Raw genomic sequence first — 19,539 nt, 5'->3', positions numbered from 1 at the left:
TTCTATTGCTAAGGACCAACACAGCGACCCATTTTGATCAGCTTGTCTCACACCTCAAATACAAACATGGTTCCTGTCCTGTGCGAACTCACAAACGAGTGGAATAGAAACTAGCGTTTACACAATAAACTGCGTATTTACATAGTTCCCCCCCCCCCTGAGGTCTTGCTGGCCCTCTGTCCTGACTGAAGTTTTCCCTAGTTCTTTGAGCGTTTACATAGTCGCTCCCGTGGGCGATCTTTGGTGTGAGGTGAGGGTGGTGCTCCAAACAAAGTTCTTCCCGCAGTCCAGGCATTTGAATGTTTTCTCCTCCGCGTGAGCTCGCTGGTACTTCACGAGAGTCGCTCAGTCGCAGAAACTCTTGGGGCAATCCTTGCACTTGAACGGCTTCTCCCCCGTGTGAACCCGTTGGTGTCTTTTGAGGTTAGACTTCTTGCTGAAGTTCTTTCCGCATTCGGGGCAGGAATACGGCGTCTCGCCCGTGTGCATGCGCTGATGGGAGGTCAGGTCTATCCGCTGGATGAAGCTCTTTCCGCACTGCAGGCACGTGTATGGTTTCTCCCCCGTGTGGATTCTCTGATGGCGAAGGAGCTTGGCCCGCTGGAAGAACCTCGTCCCACACTCGGCGCATTTGAACGGTTTGTCTCCTGTGTGGATTCTCTGGTGGCCGATCAGTTCCGTCCGGTCTCTGCAGCACTTCCCGCACTCCAGGCAAATGTACGGCCTCTCCCCTGTGTGGACGGCCTGGTGTCGGATCAGTTTTTCCCGCTGGCTGAAACTCTTCCCGCACTCCAGGCACGCAAAGGGCTTCTCCCCAGTGTGAATCACCTGGTGCCTGATCAGGTTGGCCTTCTGGCGGAAGCTCTTCCCGCACTCCAGGCACGTGTATGGTTTCTCCCCCGTGTGGATTCTCTGATGGCGAAGGAGCTTGGCCCGCTGGAAGAACCTCTTCCCACACTCAGCGCATTTGAACGGTTTGTCTCCTGTGTGGATTCTCTGGTGGCCGATCAGTTCCGTCCGGTCTCTGCAGCACTTCCCGCACTCCAGGCAAATGTACGGCCTCTCCCCTGTGTGGACGGCCTGGTGTCGGATCAGTTTTTCCCGCTGGCTGAAACTCTTCCCGCACTCCAGGCACGCAAAGGGCTTCTCCCCGGTGTGAATCACCTGGTGCCTGCTCAGGTTGGCCTTCTGGCGGAAGCTCTTCCCGCACTCAGAGCATTTGAAAGGTTTCTCCCCGGTGTGGATGACCCAGTGGAGATAGAGGCTCGATTTGCGAAGGAAGACTTTCCCGCACACGGGGCACTGGCTCTGCTCTTTCCTGCCAGCCGCCTTGTCCTGGATGTCGTGGAAGTCCCCGGACGGAGAAGCAGAGGATTCGTCCCCCTTTTCCTGTTTTATGTCTGTTTTTCTCTTTGGCCGCAGCCACGCTTTTGATCTGCCTCTGCTCAGCAGCTCCGTGAGTGCTGCCTCCCTGCGCTCGCTCTTCCATTCATCCGCGGCTGCAGCAAAGTGAGAAAATCGGTGATGGAGAAACGGAAGCCTGAAGTCATGGAAGGAATCAAGGCAATAGCCTGGATCCAGAAGAGAGACTTCTGTGGATGCAAAAGTGACCACTCACAGATCCAAAATCTCCCAACTCCACCCTCCAAACCTCATTCGGCGGAGCACTCCAGCAGGCTGGGGCCAGCGCCAAAAACGCCCTGGGCCTGGTGGAGGCCAGTCTAATCTCCATGGGCCAGGGAGCCGAAGCAAATTCTGGTCCCCAGTCCTTTGGGGCACCTATGGGGAGAGCTGGCCCCAGAGACAGTTTAGGGCTTTGAAGGTCGTAACCAGAACCTTGACACTGATCCGGTCTTCAATCCTGAAAACATTATATTTTATTAAAGTTTAAACTATTTATTGTTTGTTTTTATACTGTCCTGCCCCGAAATGGCTGGAGCAAGAGGGGTGGGCTGTAAGTGTAGTTATAAATATAAATAAATGAAATAAGTCCCCTGGCATTGGATCCCAGTTCTGGAAACCTTTATTTATTTTATTATATTTATATACTGCCCTCCCGGCAGACTCAGGGACTTCACAGACTGCAGCTACCTAAAGGAGAAGCAGCCTTACCTTGGCAGGACAGATTGGCAAAATTCTCCAGCATGACCTCCCAGTGCAGGCCTTTTTGGCCCGGATCCAGCAGCGCCCATTCCTCCTCGGTGAAATCCACAGACACCTCCTCGAACGTCACGGGGCCCTGAAAGAGAGAACGCTCCCTCCTTGTAAGGGATGCCACAGCCCTTTCGATTCTGGGCATTTTCGAGGGAGGCATCGTCTGTTGGAAACAGGAGGGTTGCCAGACCCCCGGTGCAGCCTGGACATCTCCTGGAATGAAAACTGACCTCCAGATGATAGAGATCTCTTCTCCGGAAGGACATGGCTACTCAGGACGGTGGGCTCTAGACTCCTCTGAGGCTCCCCTTCCCTTCCCAAAACATGCCTCCACCAGGCTCCGTCCTACCCAGGGATGGAGGTATTGAGATTCATGAGCCGCAGTCTTCACTTTCTCTCTCCCCCCCCCACAATGATTCTCCCGCCCCCCTTACCTGATCAGTTTGCACAGAAATTGTGTCCACCAAACCACCAAGAAGGGGGGGCCTCCTGTGTTCTTGCAGTATAACTCCACTACCTGTGAAGGACACGACATGATAAAGGTGAAGATAGTGTGATTTGTAAAGAAAAACTAAGTCCTTTCATTAAATAAAAGACCATATCTGCATTTAAAGGTGAAGGTAAAGGTATCCCCTGTGCAAGCACTGGGTCATGCCTGACCCTTGGGGTGACGCCCTCCAGCGTTTTCATGGCAGACTCAATACGGGGTGGTTTGCCAGTGCCTTCCCCAGTCATTACCGCTTACCCCCCAGCAAGCTGGGGACTCATTTTACCGACCTCGGAAGGATAGAAGGCTGAGTCGACCTTGAGCCGGCTGCTGGGATCGAACTCCCAGCCTCATGGGCAGAGCTTTCAGACGGCTGCCTTACCACTCTGCACCACAAGAGGCTCATATCTGCATTTATTACTAGGTAAATACGGCTTATGGCCTTTCTGAACAGAAGGGAGGGAAATGAAGAGACGATATTTGGTTTTGAGGGTTAAAGGGGAGGGCATGGAAAGGTTTAGAAAACAGGGGGGGGAGGGCTTGGTGATAACCACAAAGTAAGTGATAAGTTTGTAACTTTATTTATATTTGTCATAGATCAAATTGGAAGTCTTCCTCCATATATCTCTCCCCCCCCAGGAGTATTGCAGTTTTTAATCTTTTGGGGGAGGAAATTAAATGAAAACTTTTTTAAAGGATGTGGGAAAGTATTTCAGTATGTTTTGAAGGTCATTCTGATAAAAGGCGTAACCAAGTCAGCTCAAAGGCGCGCCGATCCTGGCCGCCCTCAGACACCTTGTGTGTCCTGCTCAAAAGTCACGGAGACTCCTGGATTTCCTGCATCCTACGGCCAGCAAAAGACACAGGAATCCACAGCCAGGCTGACACAGATGCCAACGAAAGCAAGTGGATGGGAGCAAGTGGGGATTCAAACTGGGGTCTCCCAGAATCTAGGCCCAACGCTCTCTGTACTACACCTTGCCACCGTCCCGTCCTCGTGGGAAAGAAAAGCAGGAAATGATACAAGTAAGTAAACAATTCCAGATCCCAACTGTCCATCTGCAAAATTAGGAAATATTTTTTGCCTTAATGTGCATAACCTGGACTGCTCTTTTGGATATCTAAAGTCTATATTATTATTTTTTTTTGCATTAATATTGCACTAAGGATTTAAAATAAAGTAAAGGAGAAAGATAAAGTTGACAAGGACAGTTACCAACTTAATACCTAGGCTAAGATTATAATTATCTTTCTCTGAAAGGGCAGAGACATGGAAGGAAACCTCAAAGCACCCCAGCCAAGACAGACACACCAAACCGAAAGAGACCCCAAACATCCTTACCCAGAAGAGTGTCCCCTGGGTCAGCAGCCATCTCCTTCCTGGGGTCTGCTGGGCTCTCCTCCGCTGCTGTGGACCAGGTGGCCCTTTCTGCTCTCGGGCTCAGCTCCTGCAATACAAGCGGAGCCCCCAGAAAGAGAACCAGGAGAACAAAAAGATTGGGGATGTCTTCTCAGCTCCCATGAGGCTGGGAGCTCGATCCCAGCAGCCGGCTCAAGGTCGACTCAGCCTTCCATCCTTCCGAGGTCGGTAAAATGAGTACCCAGCTTGCTGCTGGGGGGTAAACGGTTATGACTGGGGAAGGCACTGGCAAACCACCCCGTATTGAGTCTGCCAAGAAAACGCTGGAGGGCGTCACCCCAAGGGTCAGACATGACTCGGTGCTTGCACAGGGGATACCTTTACCTTTATAATTAATTAGTTCTATGTTTGATATAATTGTATGACATTATTCCGATTTGAGGCTATTATTTGAGCCAACTTGCTGTAGTGGTTAGGAGCACAGATTTCTAATCTGGCGAGCTGGGTTTGATTCCCCGCTCCTCCTCCACATGCAGCCAGCTGGGTGACCTTGGCCTTGCCACTGATAAAGCTGTTCTGACTGAACAGTGATATCAGAGCTCTCTCAGCCTCACCCACCTTACAGGGTGTCTGTTGTGGGGAGAGGAAAGGGAAGGCGATTGGAAGCCGCTTTGAGACTCCTTCGGGTAGAGAAAAGTGGCATATAAGAACAAACTCCTTCTAAGAATCATAGAAAAATACACGTTGGAAGGGACCTCCTGGGTCATCTAGTCCAACCCCCTGCACCATGCAGGACACTCACAACCCTTATCGCTCACCCACTGTCACCTGCCACCCCCTTGAGCCTTCACAGAATCAGCCTCTCTGTCAGATGGCTGTGTTTTTAATTCATTTATAATATATACATGTATTTTCCTGTTTGGTCATACATTTGTATATTGAGAAATAGCAACACTGGACCCTTAACTCAGGTTATTTGTGGACTTCTGGTTCTTAATTCAATCTTTGGATAGTTTTTTCTTCTTCTTCCTTCCTTTGCCTTCGATTGAATTTGATTCATCAAGTTCAATATGGTCTACTCACAGGGTTGCCGCCTCTGGGGTAGGAAACACCTGGATCCTTTGCAGGTGGAGCCAGGAAGGGGCGATATTTGGGGCAGGGACGGACCTCAGTGGAGTATCATGCTATGGTGTCTGCCCTCCAAAGCTGCCCCTTTCTCCATGGGAACAGATCTCTGTCACCTGGCGATGAGCTGTAATTCCAGGGGACCCCCAGATCCCACCTGGGGACTGGCATCCCTATCTCAGGCAGAGGCCTTTCATCATACCTCCTACCTGGTCTGGAACTGGAGGAGCTGGGAATTGAACCTGGGACCTTCTGCGTGCCAAGGAGATGCTCCCCCGCTGAGCCAAGATCTCAGGTCTGTCTAGTCTGTCTTAGATAAAAAGCTTCTCACCTGCATTTTCTGCTTCTTCTCCTGGGCCTGGCTGAGGAGGAAGCCTTCGGCCAGGGCCACCGCCTGGGCGCTGCTCTCCGGCCCGCATCCTCTCACCCAGCCCTGCATCTCCCGGGGCAGGAGGGCCAGGAACTGCTCCAGGGTCACCCGGTCCAGCATCTCCCGCTTGGTGCTTTGTTCGGGCTTCAGCCACTGGCTGCAAAGGTGGTGGAGTCGGCTGCAGACCTCCCGGGGCCCGCCGGCCTCTTGGTAGCTGAACTGCCTGAAATTTTGGCATCGTAGGTAGGAGCTTGTGGGTTCCTCTCCCAGAAACGTCTTCGCCGTTCTCTCCCAGAATCCCCCACGGCTTCCAGCCTCTGAGGAATTGAGTTGTTTGCCTTCTTCAGGGCCACGGTCATCTCCCTTTCCCCCCTTCCATTCCGGCTTCACCTCAGCCTCCGAAAGGGACCACCACCCACCCTGTTCATCTGCCATGTTCTTGACAAAGATCAAGAATTAAGCCCCACAAAAGCCACAAATTCGGCTTGTGGTTGTCCACTCCCTGCTCAGGAATGACAATCCAAGGGGGTGATTGCTGGTGAACACGGGTGACTTCTTCCTGCAAGGAGGGGAAGGAAACGGCTCAGCCTGCCAGAGGGACTCCTGACCTGCAGCATGGAGTGGGCTTCCCTCTTGGGGTCCCTGGGCTTAGGAGGGAGGCATCCGATGCATCTGGCCTGCCAGGGGACAGTCCCTTTTTCTCTCCTCCGGAAGAGCAGCTTTGATTCCTCACTCCTCAGCATGCAGCCAGCCGGGTGACCTTGGGCCAGTTTCAGTTCCCTCAGAGCTGTTTTCTCAGGGCAGTTCTCCCAGAGCTCTCTGTCCCACCCACCTCACATGATATCTGCTGTGGGGAGAGGAAGGGAAAGGTGTTTGTAAGCCTTTTGGGGGTTGGAGAAAGCAGGCCATTAAAAAAACCCATCTCTTCTTCTTCCGCAGTTCCTTCCGTGCCAGCTGGGGTTGCGGCGGGAGGGTTACCGGATCCCACAAGGAAACTCCTGGAGGTTTGGGGATGCAGCCTCAGGAGAACAGGGGCCTCAGTGGGGTCCAGTGCTGCAGAGCCCACCCCCAAAGCATCCATGTTCTCCAGGGGGGGAACCGATCTCTGTCGTCTGGAGATGAGCTGTCCCTCCAGGTAATCCCCAGGTCCCACCTGGAGGCTGGCATCCCTTGTTCCAGCCCTCTTCCCCAAGTCACCCATCAGCTCCTCTGCAAACCTGTCCTTGAATCTCTCTAGATCCCACAGGCACCCTCTCCTCTCTGTCTTTGCAGCCTGGGAGAGTCTTCTGCAAAAGAGACCCTCTGATTTCCCAGTTTCAGGACCCTCCCAAGGGGGGAGCAGCCCAGGCCTTCTTCCTGGGGGGGGGGGAGACAGGTCAGGGGGCTCCACTACCCCCCTGGCCTTTTGTTCCCACCCACTGGCTGGGCAGCTCTCCATGGGGGGGTTCTCTCCAGTCCTTATTGCCCAGCCCACTCAACCCCCTCCTGCAGCCCCATGGACCCCCCCCCAAGGCAGCTCCACTCACCCAAGTCTGGCTGCAAACATCAAATAGCTTTTTTTGGGGGGGGCTAGTAGCCCATAAAGAAACCTCTCTAGGAAGCAAGACTCTCTGGCTTTAACTCTTTCACGGGCTCTTGCTGGAAAACAAAGCAGAAAGAGGCTGTGCAGAGAAGGCATTTACAGGGCAGCTCTTACTCTGGGTTGACCCTGCTGGATGAACTTTTTGCAACATGAAAAAACAAGGAATCTGAAGAAGGCTCCTCCCTGGGCCCCAAATTTGGATAGCCTTTCAGGTGCTACAGGTAGTGGAAGATGTGAGCAGACTCACGAAAGCTCTTCCCTGCCACGAACGCTTAGTTTTAACGTATTAAATTATTGGTCCTGTGTTTTGGGGCGGAAGCTTTTAAACCTAGAGCTACTGTAATGTTATATATAGATTCAGGACCTTTTAATTTAAATGTTCAAAACGGCAGGGGAAGATTGCGCCAAATTTTTTAAATATAGTTTTAGCACTCAGTGTTTATATATTAACATAATGTCTAAAATTAGGCTACCCAACTATCTGAAGAAGCAAGCCTTACTCATGAAATCTCGTGCCCGGCTACAAATTTCCCTGGCCTATGAGGTGCTCCTGGGCTCTGCTCTTTTCTATTTAGTAGATCCAAGATATACTTCTTAAAATATAAGGTAGTGTGTTTCAAAGACTAACTTTGAAAAAACCATTTAAATCAGGGGTAGTCAAACTGAGGCCCTCCAGATGTCCATGGACTACAATTCCCATGTAGGATTAGGCCGGTGGCCCATCCAGTCCCCCGCTCTGGGTTAGAATGGTCCAAACCCAGGTGTCCTCAGGAGGTCCATCGGCACGGCCCCAACTCCAGAAGCCCTCCCACTGTGCCCCCCCCCAGGAACCAAGAAGACAGATGGCTGCTGTCAACAAATTGCAATTGGGCCGAGAGCCATGGAAGATGTGGTGACAACTGCCCTGTGGTTCCTAGGGAGCCTGGCTTGGATGGGCCTGGACAGTGAGGCCCAAACAGCCCCTCCCCCTGTCCTGTCTCTGGCAGACACCAAGACTTGAAGGATAGGAATATTATAGTGGTTGCCCAGCAACCCTCCAAACGGCCACTGAATTTCAGCGGGCATTAATTCTTAAAGTTAGAGGTTTCTGCTATTATTTGTGGGGGGTTTTAACTTTAATTTTAGGTTTCAGATTTTTCGACAAACTTAAGATATTTCTACAAACGAGGGGGGGGGCACAACCTGTTCATGGACTTGATCTGCAGATTTAAGCATCCACACCATACAGCCCAGTTCAGAATGAGAAAAAGTAATGATAAATTATTCTTAAACTTAGAGGTTTCTGCTTCTATTATTTGGGTTTTGTTTCTTTAAACCTTTAAGTTTCAGATTTTCCCACAAACTTAGACTTAATCTGTAGATTTAAGGATCCACACTCTACAGCCCAGTTCAGAATGAGACAAAGCAATGAGAGACAAGAAGAAAACATGACAACATTGTTTAATAAAACATTATCACACAGTTAACACCAAGAGGAGCAAAAGACGTCATTCTTTTAGTCTTGAATTGTGGCCAAAATGCCCTCGATTCGAGATTTCTAAAATAATGCCTTAATAATATTACTATTCAGCATTTATATAGCACTTTCAAAGCACCTTACATATAGTGTAATCCTTACAACAGCCCTGTAAGGTGGGTCAGTATTATCCCCCCCATACCACGGGTATGGGAGGGAGGGGTCTAAGGATATCAGAAGGTAGCTTTCCCACCGCAATTAAGTGCATAGCAGAAATGAGATCGGAATCTGGAACATCTCAGCTCATAGCTGCTTCCTACCACATCATACCTGTTCCCACCACATGTAATTCTCAGTTCCAATACAAAAGGCTTCCCCTGAGACGGGAAACAGGATTGCAGGAGCAAATCTTCATCTACTAGGTGTCCCTATTTTTGGAACATTGAGATCTCACTGTTTTAGACATCACTGAGGCTGCAGTCTTAAGGATGCTTTCCTGTGAGTAACCCCTAGGGAGTAACATGAGACTTACTCCTGAGTAACCCTGCTCAGGTTTGCTCCCTTAATGTCTCTTTTCTCTAAAAATTTCAAAGCTGGTGAATCTGCAGGGCACCGTTTCCATGACACATTCAGAAAAAAAATCTGTCCTCTTAAACCAACAATTAGGAGGCTTTCAAACTGTTTTTTCATGGCTGCCTGCTGATAGATGTTTTCCTGTCATTTCAAACTGACCTGTTTTAGTAGCCAGCTGCTAGGGAACCTGTTCAGACACACCTGCTAGCTAGCACCAGGTTAGCAAAGCACGGTTGAACCACCATCGACTAAAACGGCTTTCTTCCGGTTTTCACCTCTTGCACGCTGGGGTGTGCTGGGTAAAATGTCTGTCACACTTCCTGGAATGCCATCCCCCCCCCCCCAGCCCTTTTTTGCCAAGGCAGCTGCCTTGGAGGGTTTTTTTTGGGGGGGGGGGAAGATACATTCTAAGCTGAGCGCTATAGCAGCACCACTGCACTTTATAAAAAGTGGTCAACTGATCCCAACAGTATCCTGTTATAGCACTATTGCGCTCAGCTTACAATGTTTTTTTTTAAAAAAACCTCTGAGGCAGCTTTCATAGCAAGAAAGGGTGTCGGGGGGGGGAAGCTGCAGTGTTTGAAATGGCCGTAGCGCCTCAGAGACGAATAAGCTTGGCACAGTGCTTAAGAGGGGCAGCTTCTCATTCTGGCCAGCCGGTTTGATTCCCTGCTCCTCCTCCACATGCAGCCAGCTGGGTGACCTTGGGCTCATCACAGCCCTTGTTGGAGCTGCTCTGACGGAGCAGTAATACCAGGGCTCTCTCAGGAAAGGGGACTGGAAGCTGCTTTGAGACTCCTTCAGGCAGAGAAAAGGGGAGTATAAAAACTAACTCTTCTTCCGTCTTCTTCGTCATTCATGGAAGGAATCACTATGTGACACCCCTGCCCCTGCATCGCGTTACATGAAATCTGGCCAATAACGAATAACATCCAATTTGTGATGCGAAAACTCCCTTAGATTTACAGCACAGACTACAAGACCCATGAAATCAAGAAAAGCCATCAGAGTGTTTGCCACAGACGCAGGCAGACAAAGGGATTCTTGTATGCAGGAAAAAATAAGGCTTCGGAGAGTAACCCCTTGACCTGCGCAATGAGGACAGAGTCTCCCTCCAGAGGCATGGAAAACACAGAACAGGACGGAGTCCATTCAAAGGACCAGCAGAGACAAACCTACTTGGAGGCAAGAAAAGTCAGAACGGGCCAAGCACAGAGGGAAACGCAAAACAAAACAAAGAAGCACACTTTCCAAACTACCGACCACGCCCGTCAACCGTCGAAACTGAGCCAGAAAACAGAAGAACGGAAGAAGAGCCCTGCTGGGTCAGACCCAAGGCCCCTCGCCCTTCTGTTCATTCACTGGCCAGTCAGCTGTCTCTAGGAGGGGTAGAAGCAAAATGGCGGCCAGGGGACCCTCCATCGATACAGAAAGGCACGCTGCCTCTGGTGCTGCGGGGAGGAGATCTCCATAAGGACTAGCAGGCTGTTGAGAGTTCGGGCCTCCAAGAATCTGCCCACTCCCCTGTTAACACCCTCCAAGTTGGGAAGCCATCGGCACCTCCCGTGGCAGCAATACATGGTGTGATGTCCTTCTGTCTCTCCTGAATCTCTGGCCCTTCAGCGTCCGTGGAGGAGAGGGAGGGGGGGAGCGTCTAGGGGCCAGCAGCCCTCTGGGGCAGGAGAGTTCCCTATAAGTGAATGACCAATCCACCCCTGCACAAGATTTGGGGGGTTCTAACTTAATTGGGATCCTGTGATAGAAGGAAATCAGCACCAGAATTACCCCTCAAGAATATCATGGTAATCAGGTTCCGATTTTCTAGAAAAACTCTTCTCTGCTTTCTCTGGATTTTAAAAGAGCCAGCGGGGTGTAGCGGCTAACAGCAGCAGACTCTAATCTGGAGGACCAGGTCCAATTCCCCACTTCTCCGCCACATGCAGCCAGCTGGGCGACCTTGGGCCAGTCACAATTCTCTTAGGGCAGTTCTCTCAGAGCTCTCTTAGCTCCACCTACTTCACAGGTGGTCTGTTGTGGGGAGAGAAGAAGAGCTGACTTTTATACTCTGTTTTTTACTAACTGAAGAAGTCTCAACGTGGCTTACAATTGCCTACTCTACTCACCACAACAGACACTCTGTGGTAGGTGGGGCTGAGAGAGCTCTGACAGAATTCTGACTGGCCCAAGGTCAACCAGCAGGCCTCATATGTCTTAAACTGGTTTACATTCACCTTCGCTTCCTCCCCCCACAACAAACACTCTGTGAGGTAGGTGGGGTGGCAAGAGCTCTGAGAGAACTGCTCTGCAAGAACAGCTCTTAGAGAACTGTGATGAGTCCTAGTTCACCTAGCTGGCTGCCTATGAAGGAGGAGTGTGCAATCAAACCTGGATTAGAGTCCGCCACTCTTTACCACTACACCAAGCTGGCTCTTAAAGTCCCATGAAATCAAAGAAGGGTTTTCCCAAACAGTTAAAACCAAAGAGTTAAGGGAAATGTGTTTGTAGGCTGCTTTCGGACTCCCTCAGGCGGTGAAAAGTGGCTCTCCTCCTTCTAAATAGCTCATATGATGATTTCTACCACATCTGAAATGCTTTCCATGCTGTGCGTGGTTTTAGCAGCCATGGGGCTCTCCTCCGCGTGGATTTTTTGATGGGAACTCAAAGAGGAGCTCCATGCAAAGCTCTTCCCACAATCTAGGCATTTGTACGGTTTCTCCCCCGTGTGCATGATCTGATGGGATTTCAGGTGAATGTTCCGCGTAAAGTTCTTTCCACACACCAGGCATTTAAAGGGTTTCTCCCCCGTGTGCACCCTCTGGTGCCTTGTGAGGGCCGAGCTGGTGCTCAGGTTCTTGCCACACTCCAGGCACTTGTACGGCTCCTCCCCAGTGTGGATTCTCTGATGCCCTCTAAAGACAGACTTCAGGCTGAAGCTCTTCCCACACTCTAAGCACTGGTAGTCTGTTCCAGAATGGATGCGCCTATGGGAGCTCAGGGAGGTGCCCCAAGCAAAACTCTTCCCACACTCCGAGCACTTATATGGTTTCTCCCCCGTGTGCATCCGCTGATGCGATTTCAGGTGCATTTTCCGCGTAAAGTTCTTTCCGCACACCAGGCATTCGTATGGTTTCTCCCCAGTGTGAATCCTCTGATGGGCCGTGAGGTACGATTTCCAGCTGAAGCACTTCCCACATTCCAGGCACTTGTAGGGCTTCTCTCCGGTGTGAACTCTCTGGTGGTAAATCAGCGTTTTGTTCCACGTGAAGCTTTTCCCGCACTCGAAGCATTTGTAGGGCTTCTCACCGGTGTGGATCTGCTGGTGCCTTCTCAGGGCCGATCCCGTACTGCAGCCCTTCCCGCATTCCGGGCACCTGAAGGGCTTCTCGCCCGAGTGAATCCTCTGGTGGTAACCCAGCGTTTTGTTGGTGGAGAAGCCTTTCCCACACTCAAAGCACTTATACGGCTTCTCTCCCGTGTGTCTCCTTTGGTGTTCTCGGAGGACCAACCGCAGGCGGAAGCTCTTCCCGCACTCCAAGCACTGATAGTTCTCCCCCGTGTGGAGTTTTTGGTGCAAACTCAGGGAGGTACTCCAAGCAAAGCTCTTTCCGCACTTCAGGCATTTATAGGGTTTCTCCCCCGTGTGCATTCTTTGATGCGAGTTCAGATGCGTCTTCCGCGTGAAGTTCTTCCCGCACAGGAGGCATTTATATGGCTTCTCCCCAGTGTGAATCCTCTGGTGTGCCGTCAGGTACGATTTCCAGCTGAAGCACTTGCCGCACTCCAAGCACTTGTAGGGCTTCTTACCCGTGTGCATCCTCTGGTGCCTTCGGAGGTCGGATCCTGTGCTGCAGCTCTTCCCGCACTCGAGGCACTTAAATGGCTTCCCGTCTTTGTGCATCCTCCGGTGGTTGATCAGGGTGGTGTTCCAGGTGAAGAGCTTCCCGCACTCCAGGCATTGATAGGGCTTCTCTCCAGTGTGCATCCTCTGGTGCCCTCGCAGGACGGACTTCAAGCTAAAACTCTTTCCACACTCCAAGCATTTATAGTCCTCCCCGGTGTGGATGCGTTGATGCAACCGCAGGGAGGCCCTCCAAGCAAAGCTCTTCCCGCACTCGGAACATTTATAGACCTCCCCGGTGTGCATCCGCTGATGTGACGCCAGGTGCGTGCTCCGAGTGAAGTTCTTTCCGCACACGAGGCACTTGTACGGTTTCTCCCCGGTGTGGATCCGCTGATGCCTGACGAAGGCGGAGTTTGTGGTGAAGCTCTTCCCGCATTCCAGGCACTTCAATGGCTCCTTGCTTTTACGCTTCCTGGGGTGGAAGACCAGGGATTTGCGCCAAGCAAACCGCTTTCCCGACTCCAGCAAGATGTACAGCTCCCCTCCTGCATGCCTCCGCTGGTGTTTCCTAAGGTCTGACTTCTCCGTGAAGCTCTTTCCGCACTCGGAGCACTTAAATGGCTTCTCCCCGGTGTGGATCCGTTGGTGCGTCTGCAGCCTGGCGTTGCTGCACAAACTCTTCCCGCACACAGAGCACTTATAGGGCTTCTCCCCGGTATGGACTCGCCAGTGGCGATTCAGCCTTGATTTGTAGGTGAAGCTTTTCTCACATAGCGGGCACTGGTGCCTTTTGGGGCTTTCGTCTTTGGTGCCCTGGACCGAGGTTTCCTTCAAGTCACCGAGCTGTGGAGGAAAGGGTTCCGGCAGGGCATTTATCTCTGTTTTCTGTCTCTGTGTTCCAGACGGCTGCAATCTGCCCCTTCCCCTCGGCATCCCCGGCCTATCATCCTTGGCCTCTTTATTCCATCCATCGCCTGTGGGAAGAAAATGAGACGGAATAAATCAGAGATCCAGACCTGCCTTTCTCAACTTTTTTACCATTGAGAAACCCCTGAAACATTCTTCAGGCTTTGAAAAGAAAAAAGGAAAAACAGAAGGGGTGTGATTGTACAGAGGGTGGTTGGGAAGCAAAGCTGTGTCCCCGCCCACTGACAGCCCCTCCCCTCCCCACCCCCTCCAGGCCCTTCACTGGCCATGGGGGGGGTCATCATAACCATATATATTCATATCGCCAAATAAATGTTTAACAAATTTCAAAAATTAATTAACTCCCACCCTTCCCAGGCTATCCAGAAGCCCCAGGGTTTCACGAAACGCTGGCTGAGAAAGCCTCCTCTAGAAGCTAGAAACAGAAGCCTGAAATCGAGGAACAAACATGAACTGGCTGCCGTTCAGAGGAAATGTCTTCAGTGACATATTAAACAGTTTCAGCTCAGGTTCATTCCAAGCACGGCACAAAATGCTACGGCGCTTCCACACAGGCTCAAGAAGCCACTTCGGCAACCGTGTGCAGGTGGACTTTGCCATTTTACACCGTCAATTCCACTTGCAAAGGGCATTGGAAGTCCATTGGAGGGGTGTTATTTGGTGAGTTTAAAATGTCTTTTCATTTGAACCAGGTGGTCTCAGGGGCTGCTCAGCACTCACCCCCAGGTCTGTACACGGGAGGTCTCTGGTTCAGCCCCCCACAGCTCCTGGGCAAGGGCTTGAGATAGAGGCCCTGGAGATCACACTGCACAGCAGCCCTGCCAACTAGAGGAGACTCAACTAGGCTGGGCTGAGGTGATGTCAAAGCCAAGAAGGAGGACATGGAGGAGGGAGATGCATAGAGCTTCTGACTGGAACTGAGCCTGGCAGAAGGGTGCCATTTTACAGGCCCTGCGGAGCTCTGACAGCTGAGCCTACATCCAACCGGGCAACTCATCCTGCCAGGTTAGGGCCAAGGACAAAAAGGCCCTGCCTCTGATCAAGGCCAGACGCACATCCTTGGGGTTGGGGACTGCCAGCAGATGGGTGTTTGCAGAGCATAATACTCTCTGGGGCAGGGGTAGTCAACCTGTAGTCCTCCAAATGCTGGCAGGGGCTCATGGGAATTGTAGTCCATGAACATCTGGAGGACCACAGGTTGACTACCCCTGCTCTGGGGGGGGGACACTGGGAGAGGTGGTCCTTCAGACGTCTGCTCCATGGCAAAGATTCTCTGCTCATCTCTTGCCTTGAAACCCCTCTGGGGTCACCACAAGTTGGCTGAAACGTGATAGCATTTTCCACCTCATCCTGGCACCACCGAACTAGCCGTGTGGATTCATGCCACAGTAACCTGGAGGCTACCTATTCAGACAGGCCGTGTACCGCACCCTACGTGACCCCTCACGCCGACCAAGAGCACCCCCATCCACCCGTTCAGCACCTCCACTGGTTACGCCAATCAAGGAAGCCTTACCTAAAGAGGCCACGATCCCATAATTCTCCACCATGACTTCCCTGTGCAGGGCTCTTTGGCCTGGATCCAGCAGAGCCCACTCCTCCGCGTTGAAAGACACAACCACCTCCTCAAAGGACACCGGGCCCTGGAAGAAGAAGAAGAACATTTTCTCCTCAGAGAAGTCCTCATGGTCCCGCCCACCTCAGCACAACTGGAAAGGGCACATAGAGGAAAGGTTGTGGAAGGGACACGTTGGCAGGATAGGGATAGAGAAGCCTGCTTGGAGGCAAAGCACCCCTGATTTCTCCCCAAGGGTTAAGGGGTGTAGTAATGGTCTCATTCCATCTTGCAGCTGGTGTTAATTGGGCTTCTTGGCCAACAGGCAGCTTCTCCCCTTCAAGGGCAGAGGGAGGAATGAGATCATCAGCTCATCGTGAGAACCTGTGAGGATCAGGAGCCTTGAGGTGATTTCCTAGAAGGTTCCAGCTAGCACAGGTCCTGATGGGTTCATCATTATCACCTGAACACTTTCAGGGGCCCTGAGGTGATTTCCTAGAAGGTTCTAGCAGGCACATGTCCTGATAGTTGTTATTGCCTGGAAATTATAAGAGGGGGAGAATCAGGAGTGATGAGGTGGTTTTCTAGAATGTTCTAGCAAAGTCACATCCAGATTGGTTAATTGTTATTGCCAGACCTACGTTTAGGGTTAGAAAATACCTGGAAACTTTGGGGGTGGAGCCAGGAGTGGGTGAATGGGGAGGGTCTTCAGTGGAGATTAATGCTATGGGGTCTACCCTCCCAAGCAGCTCTTTTCTCCGTCCTCTGTAGTTGAGCTGGTCTCACCTGGGGATTGGCATCCCTACCTCAGTTAGCCAGAAAACAATGAGAGGGCTAAGAACTGTAAGAAAGAGACATGCTTGGAATCTGACGGACCAAAGGCCTTGACTGCAATCTGCTTATTTACAAATGGGCAACGATGTAGAGAATGTTTGTGCTGAGGCCTTCAGTTTCGTGACTGTACGATGGTGTCGTCAAATACAACTCTTGAATGCAGATTCCAGTGGGTTGCCATGTTGGTTTGAAGTAGCACACCAAAATTTGAGTCCAGTGGCCCCTTTAAGACCGACAAAGATTTATTCAAGGCGAAAGCGCACGGCTTGAATAAATCTTCATTGGTCTTAAAGATGCCACTGGACTCAAGTCTTGAATGTGTTAGATAGTTCATCTAGTTTTTTCTTGTTTTCCGTGCAGTATGCTTTTAGAGCTGTGCGTTGCAAACAGATGACTCTTGAGACTGTTTTTCTTGTGCGCACTAGTTCTGGGAACCCGCAGGGTTCAGGTTTGGCCTTCCTGATACATGCTTTGCGGGAGAGACAGAAGTACCCCATCTTCTTGCTGTGTCCCTCTCCTACCTGGTCTGGTTTCACAGGCGTTGGCACCACAGCATCATAAACAGGTGAGTGAGGAGGTGTTGATGGAGTCATTTGACTACCTGCAATGAGCATAAAAAGACAGTGCGAATCTCTTGTGCAGTTTCCTTTTTGTAGTTCGATTGAATTTCGCTGCCTTGGATGAAATGTCTCTTCAGTCTGGCTCCTAAGCATGGAGGAGAGCTGTTTTTTTTTTTTAAATACTTTGCTTTTCACTACCCAAACGAGTCCCAAAGCAGCTTGCCACTGTGTGAGGCAGGAGGCTGGACTGGATGGGACTACTGGGGCACTTTCACACATACTACATCATGTGCTTCCAATGTACTTTGCTACTGGATTTCACTGTGTGGAACAGCAAAATCCACTGACTGATTGCTAAAGTGCATTGGAAGTGGACTGAAAGTGCATTACTTATGGTGTGTGAATGAACCGCTGGTCTGACCCAGCAGGGCTCTTCTTATGTCCTTCAGGCAATCGCCAGCCACCTCGGTTTTTCACTTGCTTTGAAAGCCCCCGGCTGCGGCTGGCATGTTGGCTACAATTCTGAAGGCACTTTAAGCCCACCTGAATTGGGGGGAGACTGCAGGAGACAAGAAGCAAGCAGAAAGATGTCCCAGTCACTCTTACTTGTCTGGGTGGCGTTTCGGTCACCTTGCCGATCTGACAGCAGTCTTTCTCCAGTGCCTGGTGGATCTTCTTCCGCCGCTGGGAAATCTGCAGCCGTGCCTGTTGATGCCCCTTGCCCCTGAAACAGCAAAGAAGATCCCAGGAGGGGGAGGAGGTTCGAAAAGGAATAAGGCAGACAAAAATCTGGGGATCATCAGACGGTCCCTACTGTGACAGCAAGAAAAAGCTGCACCACTGGAGGGGAATTTTGGGATCTCCCAGGGAATCACCGGAATGATGGGGATGAAAATCTCTCACCTGCTGCTCCTGGTTCTTCTCCTCTGCCTGGCTCAGGAGGAAGCCTTCGGCCAGGGCCACCGCCTGGGAGCTGGTCTCCGGCCGGCACTCCCGCACCCAGCCCTGCATCTCCGGGGGCAGGACGGCCAGGAACTGCTCCAGGATCACCAGGTCCAGGATCTGGTTCTTGGTGAGCTGTTCCGGCTTCAGCCACCGACAACAAAGGTCGTGGAGACGGTTGCACACCTCCCGGGGCCCCTCCGCCTCCCAGTAATGGAACTGCCTGAAATTCTGGCGGGGGGCATCGGAGTTGGGTGTGTCCTCTCCCGGAGATGGCTGCAGGACCCTCTCCCAGGGCTTCCCCCTGCTTCCTGCCTCGATGAGACCGGGCCCTCTGGCTGCTTCTGCACACCCCGAGTCTTCCTCTCCCGGGCGCCATTCCCGCTGGGCTGCAGCCTCCGAAAGGGTCCAAAATCCACCCTGTTCTTCTCCCATGGCCTTCGGCAGAAGGGCCACCCCAAATTCAGGGCGGCTCCGCAGTCTTGCAGGGGCTGACTTTCCCCCTCTCTGAGCAGGAGCGAAGACAGACGCTGACTGTCCTCCTCTGAGTCTTCTCCCTGGAGGGAAGGGGGCGAAATGCTAAGCTCCAAGGCAGGCTCTCGCCGACACCGACCCGGCTTGTTGCCTCTCCAGGCACAGCCCCCCCCCTCCCCGGTCCAGGACAGCCGGACCAAGGCCGACCCCCCCCCCAGGGCAGGTCCTGGAAGGAAAGTGGGCTGACCCCCAAGGGACACGGGGGTGGGCAGGCCCCTCTGAGCCCCTCTTGCCGGCAGCAGGCCGGGCCTGGGACCCCCACCCGCGCCCTCCTGGCTCCCTCTGGCCACAGGCGGGAGAGAGGGGGCGGGGTGCCAGCTCCAGGCCTGGAGATTTCGGGAGGCCGAGGGCGGTCCGCCCCGCAAAGCCTCCCCCTCCTCCCGGCTCCTCTAGGAGAGACCCACCCGGGGGGGCCTCGGAGGGAGGGGAGGAGCCGACGACCCCCCTCCACCCACCCACCCACCCGCCCACCCACCCACCCTTGGTCCCCCTGCGCGGGCCGGAGGTCGCTCTGCCTCGGGGGTCGCACCCCCTCTGCCCCCCCCCTCACCGGCGGCGGCGGCGGCTGCGAAGCCCCCTCCTCTCTCCCCCTAGCTGGGGGGGGGGGGGGCACAGAGAGCGAGCGAGAGAGCGGCGGGCTCCCCGCGGCGCCGCTCTGGGAAGGCGGACTCGCTGGCCTTAACCCTCTCGCCACGCCTTAGAGCAGGGGCAAGTCAGCCTGTGGTCCTCCAGAGGTCCATGGACTACAGTTCCCATGAGCCCCTGCCAGCTGTCGCTGGCAGGGGCTCATGGGAACTGTAGTCCATGGACCTCTGGAGGGCCACAGGTTGACTATCCCCGCCTTAGAGCAGAGCAGGCGGCAGAAATGTGCCCCCCCCAAGGTGCTGTGATTGGGCAGAATTTGCACCCACGCCCCCCCCCCAAGGACCCCTCCAGGCCCATCAGGGGGCGTTGACATGACCATATAGGACCAGAGGTCACCCCATCGATGTTTTAACACATTTTAAAAATATATTAACCATTAACCCCCACCCTTTTGGGAAACCCTTGAATTGCTGTCAAGAAAGCCTGCTGTATCTTGTGCTTTGGGGGCCCTCCAGGGCAAGGGATTTGACCCCTGTGTGGATGCTGGACTCAGTGGGCCACTGGCCTGACCCAGCAGGGCTCTGGTGTCTTCATCCTCTGACCACCTGCACTGATTGGGCTGGGCTGGGCTTGGGTTGGGGGGTGGACCCTCTA

At 52.5% G+C, this 19,539-nt stretch overlaps 1 protein-coding gene across 1 annotated transcript in view; it reads right to left on the bottom strand.

The window, feature by feature from the left end:
- The window catches only part of LOC143833815 (uncharacterized), a 40,967-nt gene extending 21,986 nt beyond the window's left edge, over window positions 1-18,981 (bottom strand). The window contains 8 exon segments of the mRNA XM_077330041.1: window positions 332-1,283; window positions 11,790-12,053; window positions 12,132-13,922; window positions 15,392-15,518; window positions 16,786-16,865; window positions 17,368-17,548; window positions 17,728-18,323; window positions 18,851-18,981. Coding sequence (XP_077186156.1) covers window positions 332-1,283; window positions 11,790-12,053; window positions 12,132-13,922; window positions 15,392-15,518; window positions 16,786-16,865; window positions 17,368-17,548; window positions 17,728-18,201 — 3,869 coding nt within the window. The 5' untranslated portion in view covers window positions 18,202-18,323; window positions 18,851-18,981.
- Window positions 18,982-19,539: the final 558 nt, after the last annotated feature.

This window comes from Paroedura picta, chromosome 3 (assembly GCF_049243985.1).
Source record: "Paroedura picta isolate Pp20150507F chromosome 3, Ppicta_v3.0, whole genome shotgun sequence".
NCBI lineage: Eukaryota > Metazoa > Chordata > Lepidosauria > Squamata > Gekkonidae > Paroedura > Paroedura picta.
This window is presented reverse-complemented; position numbering and strand designations above follow the sequence as displayed.